Below are 15,068 nucleotides of genomic sequence, written 5' to 3' on the forward strand. Positions count from 1 at the left end.
AGGGCAGTGGAGAGGTGGATTCTGGGACCTGAAGTCCTGTAGATATCCAGACCAACAACTCTGCATCTATGGTGCCATGAGGTCACATTAAATGACATTTGATTCTCCTCATTTGGTCCACCTCACTGTGGGGTCCTGTCAACACCGTGACACATAACTGAGGCCCCCACTCTAACTGTGGACACATATGAGTTAGTAGTTCTAATCGTGGAAATATATGAGTTAGTAGCTCACAGTAACAGTAGGCAGGTTTAGATGGATAGTACTGTGTATTCTGTATCAGCTACAGTATATTAATGATGTTCTGATTTGATAGTACACCCAGGGTCCTCCTACCTGAAGGGTTAAGTAGTAAACAGCTCTCATGATGGTGTCTATATCACTGGACTTTGACCTGGAACTAGAATGTTCCAGAGACACTCCTCATTGAGAAAGCAGCACAAACGGCATCAACAGATTTCTTCTTCAGCACGAAGGACAATGCTTGCTTGACTTGATGTTGTGTTTGTGAATTCAGACCAGGACAAAGCAGAGGTAAGTCCCTCCAGGGATCATGTTCAGGTCAGGTAGGAAGTGAGGATGATTCTAGTTGAACGCTCAGACCTACAATCCTCCTGAATGGAGGACCAGGGTGTGGTCAAGAGACTCAGCTGAACCGTTGGAACATTTGGTTGGACACTCACATGAATAACTGTATCTAGTAGAGAGTGAAGGATTTGAATGGGTTTAATGGTAATATTTGTTTGTCAGTAGTTAGTTTGTCATGGTATTGAAGGTGATTTTGAGTACAAATGTACAGTACAGATCCTTGGTCATTCCTGTTAATCATTGTCTACAGTACAGATGTCTACTGGACTGGGTGTTATTACAGAACATGTGATGACAGAGAGAGCAGTTTCAGAGAAGGCAGTAAATATGCTTTAGATAAGATAACTCTGTTCATTTTGTCTCTTGAGTTAAGGTTGTTGAAAGTGATAATGTGTTAAATAATTCCTCACCTCTTGCTTTCTCTCTGAATTACAACAATCATGGTAGAGCAGTATGATTTAAAGCCTTCATTGTGTAACGTTTGCCTTGTCATTTATTTCATTCATTTGCAATGTTATTAAATATCGATTTCATTTTAACCTTACTTTGACCATTTTTGCTCGGATTTAACCCAGAGTCAAATAACTGTAATTGGGTGTGCTTGCCTTCGCTAAGAGTGATATTGGTTATATTGGTTCTAGTTATATTGGTATTGGCATTATTTGGTCAATGTTAAAACACTGTTCAGTTTCCCATCTTCCATCAAGCAGGGGAATTAGTTTTGGTTGTTTGGCCAATATTAACCCCCTACACTACCTGACATGTTGTGCATCTATCAGATCTTCCCCTCAGTTACTGATATGCTGTGGTGGATCAAGAGTTGGGATACTTTGTCGACACAAAGACTCTCTCACTGGCTCCACAATGCATCTCTCAGATCTTTGTAATGATCGGACTCAGGAGAAGTAGGAGCAGTCCAAGTGCTTTTAATGGTGGTACAGAGTAGTCAAGCAGGCACAGGTCGTCAACAGGCAAACAGAGCAAGGCAGGCAAATCCAAAGGCTAGTCGGGTCCCAGGCTTGGGTGGAACAGGGGCTGGCAGAGACATCAGAGGCACAGAGCAGGTACGGATGTCAGGCAGGGGTCGTTATCTCAGTTTCTAAGAATCCAAAGGGAAGCGCAGGAGAATGGTGGAGACAAAAACAAGGTAAAGAATAAATAACAAGACTTGCAGTGAAGAAACAGGCTAAGCTGGTATATATGGACTGAACCATCTAATCAGGCAAATGAGATGCAGGTGTGTGTGTGTGTGTTGAGGAATGTCAAAACTCCGGTGATCTGGGAAGGGGAACCACCACTGTCACAATCTTCCCCTCAGTTACTGATCTGCTGTGGTGGATCAAGAGTTGGGATACTTTGTCTCCACAAAGCCTCTCTCACTGGCTCCACAATGCTCTCAGTATCATGGATGAGGGTGTGGGATGTCCTGTGTCACCTGGCATTCAGGCTCATTCCACCAGAGGAGTGGAGACTTCGGTAGCCATCCTCGGTGGTGAGGGAGTGGAGGAGATCTGTAAGACACTACGGCCCTCCCTTTCTAACCCTAACCCTGTCTGAGACTGCTGTTATTGTACCCATATACATGTGACCTCCAGCACACAGCCATGACAACACTGCTCTCATTCCAGTGCTGCTGAATCAGCACACAGCAGTTATCTGGGGAGTGTTTACAACAGCAGGTTAATAAAGTTAAATGGATTCAGCCCAAGAGACAAGGGTGTAGATACTCCTGGTCATGCAAACTGGGCAGAGAGACCAAGAGTGGAACACAAGTGCAGACCTTTTAATCAGAACACAGGTTCAGATGTACCAAGGGCTAATCCAGAATCATGGTCAGTGACAGGTGAGGGTCAGTCCAGGTACAGCAGGTCTATAGGAGCGTGGTGGTCAGTGACAGGTGAGGGTCAGTCCAGGTACAGCAGGTCTATAGGAGCGTGGTGGTCAGTGACAGGTGAGGGTCAGTCCAGGTACAGCAGGTCTATAGGAGCGTGGTGGTCAGTGACAGGTGAGGGTCAGTCCAGGTACAGCAGGTCTATAGGAGCGTGGTGGTCAGTGACAGGTGAGGGTCAGTCCAGGTACAGCAGGTCTATAGGGGACAGGGGAGATAGGGCAGGGTTTACACAGGACAGCAGAACTTCTGGTCAGACTGTAGTAATCTGCTTTATGAAGTTCATGCTGTTAATGATTCAACATTCTAGAGTGTGTTGCGACCAGGGCTTTGTGATGTCACTGTGATCCCAGGTAACAAGGGCAGTGGAGAGGTGGATTCTGGGACCTGAAGTCCTGTAGATATCCAGACCAACAACTCTGCATCTATGGTGTCATGAGGTCACATGCAATGACATTTGATTCTCCTCATTTGGTCCACCTCACTGTGGGGTCCTGTCAACACCATGACACATAACTGAGGCCCCCACTCTAACTGTGGACACATATGAGTTAGTAGCTCTAACCGTGGAAATATATGAGTTATATATATAGTAGCTCACAGTAACAGTAGGCAGGTTTAGATGGATAGTACTGTGTATTCTGTATCAGCTACAGTATATTAATGATGTTCTGATTTGATAGTACACCCAGGGCCCTCCTACCTGAAGGGTTAAGTAGTAAACAGCTCTCATGATGGTGTCTATATCACTGGACTTTGGCCTGGAACTAGAATGTTCCAGAGACACTCCTCATTGAGAAAGCAGCAGTAACGGCATCAACAGATTTCTTCTTCAGCACAAAGGACAATGCCTGCTTGACTTGATGTTGTGTTTGTGAATTCAGACCAGGACAAAGCAGAGGTAAGTCCCTCCAGGGATCATGTTCAGGTCAGGTAGGAAGTGAGGATGATTCTAGTTGAACGCTCAGACCTACAATCCTCCTGAATGGAGGACCAGGGTGTGGTCAAGAGACACAGCTGAACCGTTGGAACATTTGGTTGGACACTCACATGAAAAACTGTATCTAGTAGAGAGTGAAGGATTTGAATGGGTTTAATGGTAATATTTGTTTGTCATGGTATTGAAGGTGATTCTGAGTACAAATTTACAGATCCTTGGTCATTCCTGTTAATCATTGTCTACAGTACAGATGTCTACTGGACTGGGTGTTATTACTGGGTGGTATAACATGTGATGACAGAGAGAGCAGTTTCAGAGAAGGCAGTAAAGCTGCTTTAGATAAGATAACACTGTTCATTATGTCTCTTGAGTTAAGGTTGTTGAAAGTGATAATGTGTTAAATAATAGAATCTAATCCAATGTTGATATTGCAGAGTTAGACTTGGTGATGTTTCCCAGTATGAACACTTCTACCAGCAGCTCTGACAGTCCCTCCCTTCCTGACTTTCTGACTCTTATTTCATCTACTCATCCATCTCAAACACATCAGCTCTCCCTGTGTCTCTCTCTCCATCTCTCTGCATAATACACACTACACACACACCTGCCTCTCTATCTCCCTCTGTCTCTCTCTCCATCTCTCTGCATAATACACACTACACACACACCTGCCTCCCTCTGTCTCTCTCTCCATCTCTCTGCATAATACACACACTACACACACACCTGCCTCTCTCTCTCCCTCTCCCTCTCTCTCCATCTCTCTGCATAATACACACTACACACACACCTGCCTCTCTCTCTCCCTCTGTCTCTCTCTCCATCTCTCTGCATAATACACACAATACACACACACACCTGCCTCTCTATCTCCCTCTGTCTCTCTCTCCATCTCTCTGCATAATACACACTACACACACACCTGCCTCTGTCTCTGTCTCTCTCTCCATCTCTCTGCATAATACACACTACACACACACCTGCCTCTCTATCTCCCTTTGTCTCTCCATCTCTCTGAATAATACACACACTACACACACACCTGCCTCTCTATCTCCCTTTCTAAGAACGCTCTAGAACGCTCTTAGAACGCTCCTAAGAAGCTCATAGCGTTAAGAGCTTCTTAACGAATCTGGGAAACCCGGCCACTAACAGGGAATGTGATGTTACATTTAGTCATTTAGCAGACGCTCTTATCCAGAGCGACTTACAGTAAGTACAGGGACATTCCCCCCGAGGCAAGTAAGGTGAAGTGCCTTGCCCAAGGACACAATGTAATTTGACATGGCCGGGAATCGAACTGGCAACCTTCAGATTACTAGCCCGATTCCCTAACCGCTCAGCCACCTGACTCCCATGTTCCCATGTTCCAGAGTTACTTCATCTCATTTCCAAGTCACATCTTACAAAGAACTAACTTCTGGCCATGCAGGCATGAGCAGCTTTAGCAAGCAGCATAATGACGGTGGGCCGTGGAGCACTAAGAGGTGTCTAGTGTGTCTGTAACTGTGATCATAGGCTAACGTGTGTTAGCAGCACTGTCTAAACAGTCAGTGCTTAAGGACCTCCCATCTGTGTTGATTCACAGGAAGAGGATGTGCTGTGTTATCAGTTAACAGTGGCCAGGGAAGGAGACAGACTTTGCCCTTTGACAACAACACTGTACATGTGTAATCAAAGGTTTAAATGAACATATCAAATGTATATATCCTATTTAGAGTGCTTTGGTCCTCTATAGACTGGGGTTAGCTAGTGTTAACAGCTTTTGATTGTGGGTCAAAGAGATGGATAGCCTATGACAACCTATGATGACATAAACCTTCATTCAATACACCCTCTAGTGTAAACCTGTTCCCCTGTTTCCTCTGTGCATTGATGAATGTTTCATTTGCCCTGTGCAAGAGTATCCTGAGCATGAGAAATACCCTGATCAGAGACAGGGCAGAGAGAGGAGGGTTCTGGCAGGGCAGGTGATCAGAGACAGGGCAGAGAGAGGAGGGTTCTGGCAGGGCAGGTGATCAGAGACAGGGCAGAGAGAGGAGGGTTCTGGCAGGGCAGGTGATCAGAGACAGGGCAGAGAGAGGAGGGTTCTGGCAGGGCAGGTGATCAGAGACAGGGCAGAGATAGGAGGGTTCTGGCAGGGCAGGTGATCAGAGACAGGGCAGAGAGAGGAGGGTTCTGGCAGGGCAGGTGATCAGAGACAGGGCAGAGATAGGAGGGTTCTGGCAGGGCAGGTGATCAGAGACAGGGCAGAGAGAGGAGGGTTCTGGCAGGGCAGGTGATCAGAGACAGGGCAGAGAGAGGAGGGTTCTGGCAGGGCAGGTGATCAGAGACAGGGCAGAGAGAGGAGGGTTCTGGCAGGGCAGGTGATCAGAGACAGGGCAGAGAGAGGAGGGTTCTGGCAGGGCAGGTGATCAGAGACAGGGCAGAGAGAGGAGGGTTCTGGCAGGGCAGGTGATGTAGGCTGCAGGTGAGGGAGGACAAACATCCAGAGTTCCAGTACAGAACACAGAACAGTGATGATCATGTGACAGGGTGACAAGTCATGTTTCTGGAATGATTAGGGGTGATTGTACACATGACTGGCAGAGTTTTACCCATCATTCTTATAAGTCATGAGACCCACAATTCACCCAACTTCCATTATTTCTACTGGGAGAGTCAAGTGAAACTACATTTCCTCATACATGACATGGTTTCTACAGAGCCCTGTAGCAGCACAGGACTGGAATGTAGAAATGGGTCAAACCAGATAGATGAGAATCAAACTAAACTCTACAGTGGGGATAGAGAGGGGGGAGGGTGCTGATTGACAGGAAAATGACATTTTCTTGAAGAATTATTGATAAATACAAAATGTCATTATGATTAATGTGACAATGAAAATCAATATTTTTATATTTCATTTTAAGCACCTCCAGACAGTAGATTGAACTAGCAAGCACTGGCAGCGTAGGGTTAAGATTAGCTTAGAAACAGGTTTTGTTGCAGAGGTCTTAACAGGTAAGGTTTAGTTTAAAGCACTGTCAGCGGATTTCAAATCCCAAACTAACCAGGTACCCCGTACTTTGTCATGGGATCCATAACTGCTGGTGCTGCCTGGGCTAAACTACAGGTGTTTCCTCATTCATTACATAGTTTATACATAGTTTATACAGAACACAGAGATGTAATTTAGTTATCACTGTTACTAAGTTTACTGTCAGAGAGGAGAGAGGGTAGGAACAATACTTTTCTCTTATACCGAAGAGAGAGAGAGAGAGAGAGAGAGAGAGAGAGAGAGAGAGAGAGAGAGAGAGAGAGAGAGAGAGAGAGAGAGAGAGAGGGGGGGGGGGGGGGGGGTGTTTTACTTGGCAAAACTCACCAACCAATTATATTGTGTATCATTTTATTTTATACCAATCTCAAACATAATAAGATAGATTTACCAACACACAAGACTCCAATTTTTTTTTTTTACATACTAATTTAGAAACATCTTTTGTCACTTAAAGTCTAGTTTTCAAGAAATGTTTGTAAAAAAAAATGACTAAATGTTTGAACTTTATTTTACTAAGCAACACACAATCCTCTCTCTCCAGTGATCCACAATGGCCACAAGTAATAAAAAGCAGCTGTTGAAAACTCTGGAACAGCTCGGGGAAAAGGAGCTGAAGAAGTTTAAATGGTTCCTGCAGAATGAAGTTCCAGATGGGTTTGATCCCATCCCAAAAAACAAGTTGGAGAACGTTGATGAACTGGACACAGTGGATAAGATGGTGGAGACATATGGACTCAAAGGAGCTCTGAAGATCATTGTGGAAATCCTGGGAAAGATGGATCAGAATAATCTTTCTGAGTTGCTGAGTAAGTGTTTTGTAAATTGTATGTTTTGCAAAATATGAATAAAAACAACAATGCAGTGATAATGCTGCAAACCAAGGCCGTAATCATAATATATATTGGGGAGACACATTCCCCCCAATATTCAAATCTGGTCAAAATGTCCCCCCCAATATATTGATATAAAAATATAAATACAAATATAAATGTGCTACACTACGACAGGCAACCACCCATGCTGTCCGAAATTATCATAAAAAATGTATTTTGTCCCCCCCAATGTTGACTCCATGGCTACGGCCTTGCTGCAAACTCATAAGGTGTTGTGGAATAATATCCAGACATATGTTGTATTCACTGCCAGAGATGCAGTGTAGAGGAGATGTTGCCCTCCTTTCTGTGTCTGCAGTGTTATTCTGCATGTGTATCTATCACTTAGGACTGCAGGACTTCTCTTAACTAAACAAGGTGACATTATATTAGTGGTAGTCCAGCACGCTAACACCAACCCCAGTCCACACAGGACAGGAAACCCAGCACAGACACAGGACATGATCCTTACATGTCACCCACAGCTCCACAGAGTGTAACACCTGAGAGGATGAGACAGTGCAGCCCTGACTCTTCCTGTCTTCTCTCTCCTCACAGGTGTCAGTGGTGCTGAGGAGGCTGGTGGGAACAGTTCAACTTCCTGTCTTCCTCAGGAAGTCCAGGGTTCCTCCAACATGACTGAGACTGGAGGCCATGCTGCTGCTCCTGGTGGAAACCCCTCAGAGCAAATAGACTGTCATGGTACATAAGAAATGATCATGATAAAATAGACTGTCATAGTACACAAGAAATGCTAATGATAAAATAGACTGTCATGGTACACAAGAAATGATAAAATAGACTGTCATGGTACATAAGAAATGATCATGATAAAATAGACTGTCATAGTACACAAGAAATGCTAATGATAAAATAGACTGACATGGTGTACATAATAAATTATCATGATGAAATAGACTGTCATGGTAAAAGATGAAGCATAGGCAGTATATTTATATGAGCTATAGAGAGCTTAGAGAGTAATATTGTTGGAAATATTCATGTCACAAGTAATATGTGTGTGTGTGTGTCTGTGTATGAAGCAGCTTCTCATCTGTTCTCCAACGAAGCTCAGGATGACAGCATTGTCATTGCTCCAGTGTTAAATAACACAGATGTTGGAGGCAATGTCATCTACAATATAAACATTAATACCATGAAAAATGAGGACTATCAGAAAAAAGGTAAGATACAATATATACTGATAAGTATACAATATATACTGGAAGATACAATTGAACCTGATATATATCAATTACCAAGTAAAAAAAAGAAGTCTAGGTTACAATATGATATGCTTTAAATATTATTTGAGTAAGCCATTCATCATCAGTAAGGAGAGCCTCCTTCTGTTCTGAACTCATGCTGCTGATACATGGTGGTGTCTCTGTCCAGTCAGACAAGTTACACACCAACCTTTCTGTTTGTTTTAGAGGAAGCATCCCTGATCCCACAGCAAAGCACCTCCCCACCAATGTAAGACAGTTAACATGTATTTTAATGTGGAATCATGAGACATTACAATAATCAAGTGTAAACAGTAGGTGAGGCAGTTCCTCAAAGCAGCAAACCTGTCATTTCTGTTCAAATCAAAAACAATATTGACATGATTCTTTTCACTTCTTCAGACACCTCAATGAAGACAGAGGGAGAGAGACAAACAGGAGTGGTGAAGACAAGGGTGAGCCTGTATTTTGAACTTGCTTTCTTTTATTAATTTTTTGGCCTGCCTTTCAAAAGCCATCAGCCCACGGCTTGATAAAGAGTAACAGCTCAGCCCCTCATGCTCAACAGTACAAACCCTCTTTAGTCTCCCTGTTCATTACAGCCCTACATTAACATTAGGCTCAGGACTAAACCATATGATGTATTGTAAGTGTATATCGTTCTAGTCTATATTATACAGCAGGTACAACACTGTTCATATAGTGTATGTCTTTATAGTCTATTCTATACAGAAGGTCCAACACTGCTCATATACTGTATGTCAGGAAAAAAGGTACCTTGGGAAAATAACGTCTATCTCATCTTCCTGTCTCTAAATACTGTATATTCAAAATATACAGTAATACTCAAAAGCAACATCCACTTCATATGTTGAGCTATGAAGGTATTAGCAGTATATTATTGTACAGCTTTAAGAGAGAGTGTTGTCAGTTAGAAGGCTTGCATTGTATAGGTATGTTAATAAATATAAAATGTTTGTTTTATCCAGGTGTTCTTGAATTAATTGATCATTTCAAACTGAAACTGAAAGAGCAGTTTCAAGAAGTTTTTGAGGGCATAGCTAAAAAAGGAAATGCAACTCTTCTCAATAAGATCTACACAGATCTCTACATCACAGAGGGTGAGAGTGGAGAGATCAATAAAGAACATGAGGTGAGACAGATTGAGACAGCATCCAGGAAATCAGCAATAACAGAAACAGCCATCACATGCAACAACATCTTTAAACCCTCAGCTGGACGACATACACCTATCAGAATTGTTCTGACAAAAGGAGTTGCTGGCATCGGAAAAACTGTCTCTGTGCAGAAGTTCATCACGGATTGGGCTGAGGGACTAGCTAATCAGGAAATTCAGTTCATCTTTCCTCTCCCGTTTCGAGAGCTGAATTTGTTGGTTGGAGAAGAGTACAGTTTGATGGAACTTCTACATTACTTCTCCATGGAAATGAGAACATCTGAAATCTCCAACTACAACGTTCTGTTTGTCTTTGACGGTCTGGATGAGTGTCGACTGCCCTTAGCCTTCAAAAAGAATAAGAGGTGCTGTGATGTCACAGAGTCCACCTCAGTGGATGTGCTACTGACCAACCTGATCAGAGGAAAGCTTCTTCCCTCTGCTCTCGTCTGGATCACCACTCGACCTGCAGCAGCCAATCAGATCCCTTCTGAGTGTGTTGACCTGGTGACAGAGGTACGAGGGTTCAATGACCCACAGAAGGATGAGTACATCATGAAGAGATGCAGTGATGAGATCCTGGCCGGGAGAATCATCTCACACATCAAGGCATCAAGAACTCTCTACATCATGTGCCACATTCCAGTCTTCTCCCTAATGTGTGTGACCGTCCTAGAGCACAAGCTGAGAACAGAGAAGAAAGAGAAGATGCCCAAGACCCTGACTGAGATGTACACACAGTTTCTGGTGTTGCAGACCATACAAAAGCAAGTGAAGTATCATGGGAAAGCTGAGACAGATCCTCACTGGGATGAAGAGAGCATTAAGAGTATTCAGTCACTGGGAAAACTGGCCTTCCACCAGCTGGAGAAAGGCAACCTGGTTTTCTATGACAAAGACCTGACAGAGTGTGGCATTGATGTCCGTGATGCCTCAATGTACTCAGGAGTGTTCACACAGATCTTCAGAGAGGAGAGAAAAGTCTTCCAGGAGAAGGTGTTCTGCTTTGTCCATCTGAGCTTTCAGGAGTTTCTGGCTGCTGTGTTTGTCTTTCTCTCATTCGTCAACAACAAGCAGAATCTGATGTCTGAGACTCCATCAGCTTCCAGCTCCAAAAAACTGTTGGCTCTTTTCAAAGAGAAACCAGAAGTCCGATTCTACAAGAGTGCTGTGGACAAGGCCTTGCAGAGTAAGAATGGACAACTGGACCTTTTCCTCCGCTTCCTCCTGGGTCTCTCAATGGAGTCCAATCAGACTGACTTACGAGGCCTACTGACTCAGACAAGAAGCAACACACAGAGCCATGAGAAAACAGTCAAGTACATCAAGAAGAATATCAGAAAGAATATCTCTCCAGAGAGATGCATGAATCTGTTCCACTGTCTGAATGAACTGAACGACCATTCTCTGGTGGAGGAGATCCAACACTACCTGGGCTCAGGAAGTCTCTCCAGTGAGAAGAAGCTCTCATCTACACAGTGGTCAGCTCTGGTCTTTGTGTTGCTGACTTCAGAAGAGAAGATGGACGTGTTTGATCTGAAGCTATACTCCAGATCAGAGGAAGGTCTTCTGAGGCTGCTGCCAGTGGTCAAAGACTCCAAAACTGCTCTGTATGTATAAGGGTTAGATATTATATTTCATGATTGTATGAAAAACATGCCTCTGATGATGTCTCATGTTCTCCTTATGTCATGTAGGCTGAATGACTGTAACCTCTCAGAACGGTGCTGTGAAGCGCTGGCCTCAGCTCTCCCCTCCTCAGATATGACACAGCTGGACTTGAGTAACAACAACCTGGGGCATTCGGGCATGAAGCTGCTCTCTGCTGGACTGAGGAATCCACTCTGCAAGCTGGAGACACTGAGGTCTGTATTCATGTTCAACATGACACAACTATAGTTGTAATCTCACACCACGCACTGAACCACACACTGGTCGTAAGTTTGTGGTCTATTAAAGGTTCAAGGGGGCCGGCCAATGAATAGTCAGGGCAGTCAAGGGTCGTAATCCACAAGGCAGAGTCATTCAGGTACAGGGCAGCAGGCAGGTTCAGAGTGAGGCCAGGCAGGAGGTCAGGACCAGGTGACAGTGTTGTAGTCAAGACCACCTAAACCGAAACCAAGTCATGACCAAAACCAGAGTGTATCGAGACCGAGACAAGACCAAGGCAGGGTGAGACCGGGTCAAGACCAGACCACTCAAAACACACAAGCAGTAGGGTTTGACGAGGTAAAAAGTTAGATTTGATCTGTAACTGTGTATTTGAACAAAAATGTTCACTCTTAACCCTTGTGTTATCTTCGGGTCATTCTGACCCATCAGTCATTGTGACCCACCGTCGTATTGTGACAAATTTACCTCATACAAAAACAAAGTGAAGCATTTTCTTTTAACTGTCGGGCTGTCTCAGACCCCCCACATTGGAATGGTTAAAAGAAAATTATTTGTATTTGTTTTTGTATTGGGTAAAATTGGGTAAACACAACGATGGTTCGTTATGAACCTTTGGGTCATGTGACCCGAAGGCAGCACGAGGGTTAAAGTAGTGCAGTGTCCTTGGCCAGGCAATGCAGCTTTTTAAATATTATTGTAATATTTTTTATTTTCTTAGAGCCACATCAGTACTCGGTCTCTGCTTTCACATCTCTCTCTGAAGGAAGGAAGGAGCGCGGTACCACAGCGTTTAACTTACGTAGGTAGAGAAAAACATGCCTTTACAAAATCAGTGCTGGAGCCATAGAACCTGACCCCAGGAAAATCAGAGCTATCACAGACATGCCCATCCCACAGAATACAGCAGATGTTAGCCGTTTCTTGGGAATGGTCACATATATTGCAAAGTTTATCCCTAAATTTTCAGACACCACCAAACCGCTCAGAGATTTGCTATCAAAGAACAATGAGTGGTCTTGGGGTCACATGCAACAGATATAATTTGAAAACCTCAAAAAGGAGCTGGCATCACAGAGAGTGTTGGCTCAGTACAGACTTCAACAGATAGCAGAGCACCAACAGCAGGATTCCGTCTGCAGCCAGCTGATGTCACAGTGCAAGAGAGGGTGGCCATGGCAAGAAGAGCTGCCCCAGCAACTGAAGCCCTATTGGGTCCACCACAGTGAGCTACACATGAATGGTGACCTTCTGATGGAAGGCCAGCGGATTTTTATACCAGAGACATTACAGAAGGAAATGCTGGCCAGACTACATGAGGGACATATGGGGACAACCAAATGCAGATTGAGGGCCCAACAGTCAGTTTGATGGCTGGGACCGGGCGCACAAATCACAAGAGTGGTGGCCCAGTGTGAGGTATGTGCTAAAAATCAACCACTTCACCCAGAACCAATGATACCCTTAGAGCTGCCACAGCGGCCCTGGCAGAAAGTAGGAGCTGATATGTTTTACTGGGAAAATGACTCTTATTGTTAGTAGACTACAACTCTTGATACATTGAAGTAATAAAACCCCCAATAACCACATCAGCAGGAGTTATCAATGGCTTTAAATCAATGTTTGCTAGACATGGGGTTCCGGAAGTACTGATAACTGATAAAGGCCCTCAGTTTTCTTCAGGCTCTTTCTCCTCATTTGCCAAGGACTACGACTTCAGACGTGACCAGCAGCCCATACTTTGCACAGAGCAATGGAGAGGCAGAGAGAGCTGTGAAAACCGTCAAGGGCCTATTGAGGAAAAATGCTGACCCATACAGGGCCCTGTTGGCTTACAAAGTCACACCGCTGCATCAGGGACCATCGCCAGCAGAACTCCTGATGAGCAGGAGACTGCGCTCACCATTGCCAGTCTCACCTGTTCAACTCAAACCTCAATGGCCAAACAGGAAGGCCTTTGCAGACAAGGACAAACAGCTGAAACACACACAGACAGTTAACTTTAACCACAGACACAGAGCTACTGTGAGACCCTGTTTTAACGATCTGAAATGCAAGTATCAAAACGCAAAGCCAAGTAACTTTGTGGGTGGGACTCTGGCGCTGTTGCTATTATACCGGCAGGATAAATGACTTTGCGCCTGGCGCAAATCTAAAATGGGTTGGTCTGAAGTAGCTACATTACTAATGGGTGTGGTTTGGGCGTAACGTGCAATAAACCAATCAGAGCATTATCTGTCAGGGATTAATCAGAAGGTTGCCGGTTCGATTCCCGGCCGTGCAAAATGATGTTGTGTCCTTGGGCAAGGCACTTCACCCTACTTGCCTCGGGGAGAATGTCCTTGTACTTGCTGTAAGTCGCTCTGGATATGAACGTCTGCTAAATGACTAAATGTAAATGTAATCTCACAAGAACATGCGCGCTTGTTCCGTGACGGATTGCTATCATAACGGCGGATTTGCTAGGCGCACGCCAGGAGCGGTTCACAGCCGAGGAGACCAACGTTTTCGTCAGGTCCGTAAAAGATAGAGAAGTGACATTGTATGGGAAAGGCAGAGCAGTTTTCTCATTGCACTAAGTTGCCCACTCATGCTGCTCATTCAAATTCTTATTCTTGTTTTTATATATAGGCCTATTTTATTTTTTTAATTGTTATATTTTTAAATGGTTTAGTTCTTAGAATTAGTTTAACTATTGTACTTTTTTTAACCTCATTTAAGACCCGTATATGTTTATTGTTTGCACCGTCCTGCCACAGTAAATGTTCCATGTTTGTGTAACATAGGCTACATGGCGAATAAACCGAATTCTGATTCTGATGGGCATGGGAGAAGAAACCCACCCAAATTAGCTTTGGTTAAACAGGCATGAGAGGAAATTGCCACAGTTGTTACAAATCAAGTTCACATACATAGAGATTTCTCATGAAAATCTTTTTAATCATTGACATGAAAGACATGTAACACAGCTAGCCATACAATAAATCAAAACAATGTAACGTAGCTTCGCAGGAAGAAGACCCTGGCCTTGCCAGCAGTGCGCACGGGCCAAGCTTGCGCCCTTAAAATAGCATCTGAATAACGCGCCATTGACTTTAGACAATGTTTTTCCTGGTCTGTGGCGGAATTGTTTTCTGAAACTGCAAAAATAGCACCAGGGAACGTTTGCACCGGAACACGCCTCCTTTTTTCGCTGAACCGCTCCCGGGAGCGCAAAGTCATTCCCTAATTTACCGACGTGCTTCTGTGGAGGGGAAAGTCTGCTTTGCGTCGAGTGCAAACTAGGAATGATACTTGCGTCGTTGACAAAGTCAATTGCGCTGGGTGCAAGATAGGGCCCCAGAATTAAAAGCAGGTCAACGAGTCTGGATCACAAACACAAAAGAATCTGCTGAGAAAAGCAGACGCTCGTATGTAGTGGAAACAGACTCAGAAGAGGTGAAGACA

At 44.1% G+C, this 15,068-nt stretch overlaps 1 protein-coding gene and 1 long non-coding RNA gene across 2 annotated transcripts in view; both read left to right on the forward strand.

The window, feature by feature from the left end:
* The first annotated feature begins 7,001 nt into the window (after positions 1-7,001).
* The window catches only part of LOC134039097 (NACHT, LRR and PYD domains-containing protein 3-like), a 66,392-nt gene continuing 58,325 nt past the window's right edge, over positions 7,002-15,068 (forward strand). The window contains exons 1-5 of the mRNA XM_062484845.1: positions 7,002-7,262; positions 7,887-8,030; positions 8,372-8,512; positions 9,544-11,341; positions 11,429-11,596. Coding sequence (XP_062340829.1) covers positions 7,007-7,262; positions 7,887-8,030; positions 8,372-8,512; positions 9,544-11,341; positions 11,429-11,596 — 2,507 coding nt within the window. The 5' untranslated portion in view covers positions 7,002-7,006. The remainder of the gene's footprint in view (positions 7,263-7,886; positions 8,031-8,371; positions 8,513-9,543; positions 11,342-11,428; positions 11,597-15,068) is intronic.
* On the forward strand, positions 8,377-9,012 carry LOC134039005 (uncharacterized). Its single transcript, XR_009932727.1, has 3 exons — positions 8,377-8,512; positions 8,762-8,804; positions 8,957-9,012. It is a non-coding gene; the product is annotated as an uncharacterized LOC134039005 (long non-coding RNA).

The sequence above is a fragment of the Osmerus eperlanus genome, chromosome 18 (assembly GCF_963692335.1).
Source record: "Osmerus eperlanus chromosome 18, fOsmEpe2.1, whole genome shotgun sequence".
Taxonomy (NCBI): Eukaryota; Metazoa; Chordata; class Actinopteri; order Osmeriformes; family Osmeridae; genus Osmerus; species Osmerus eperlanus.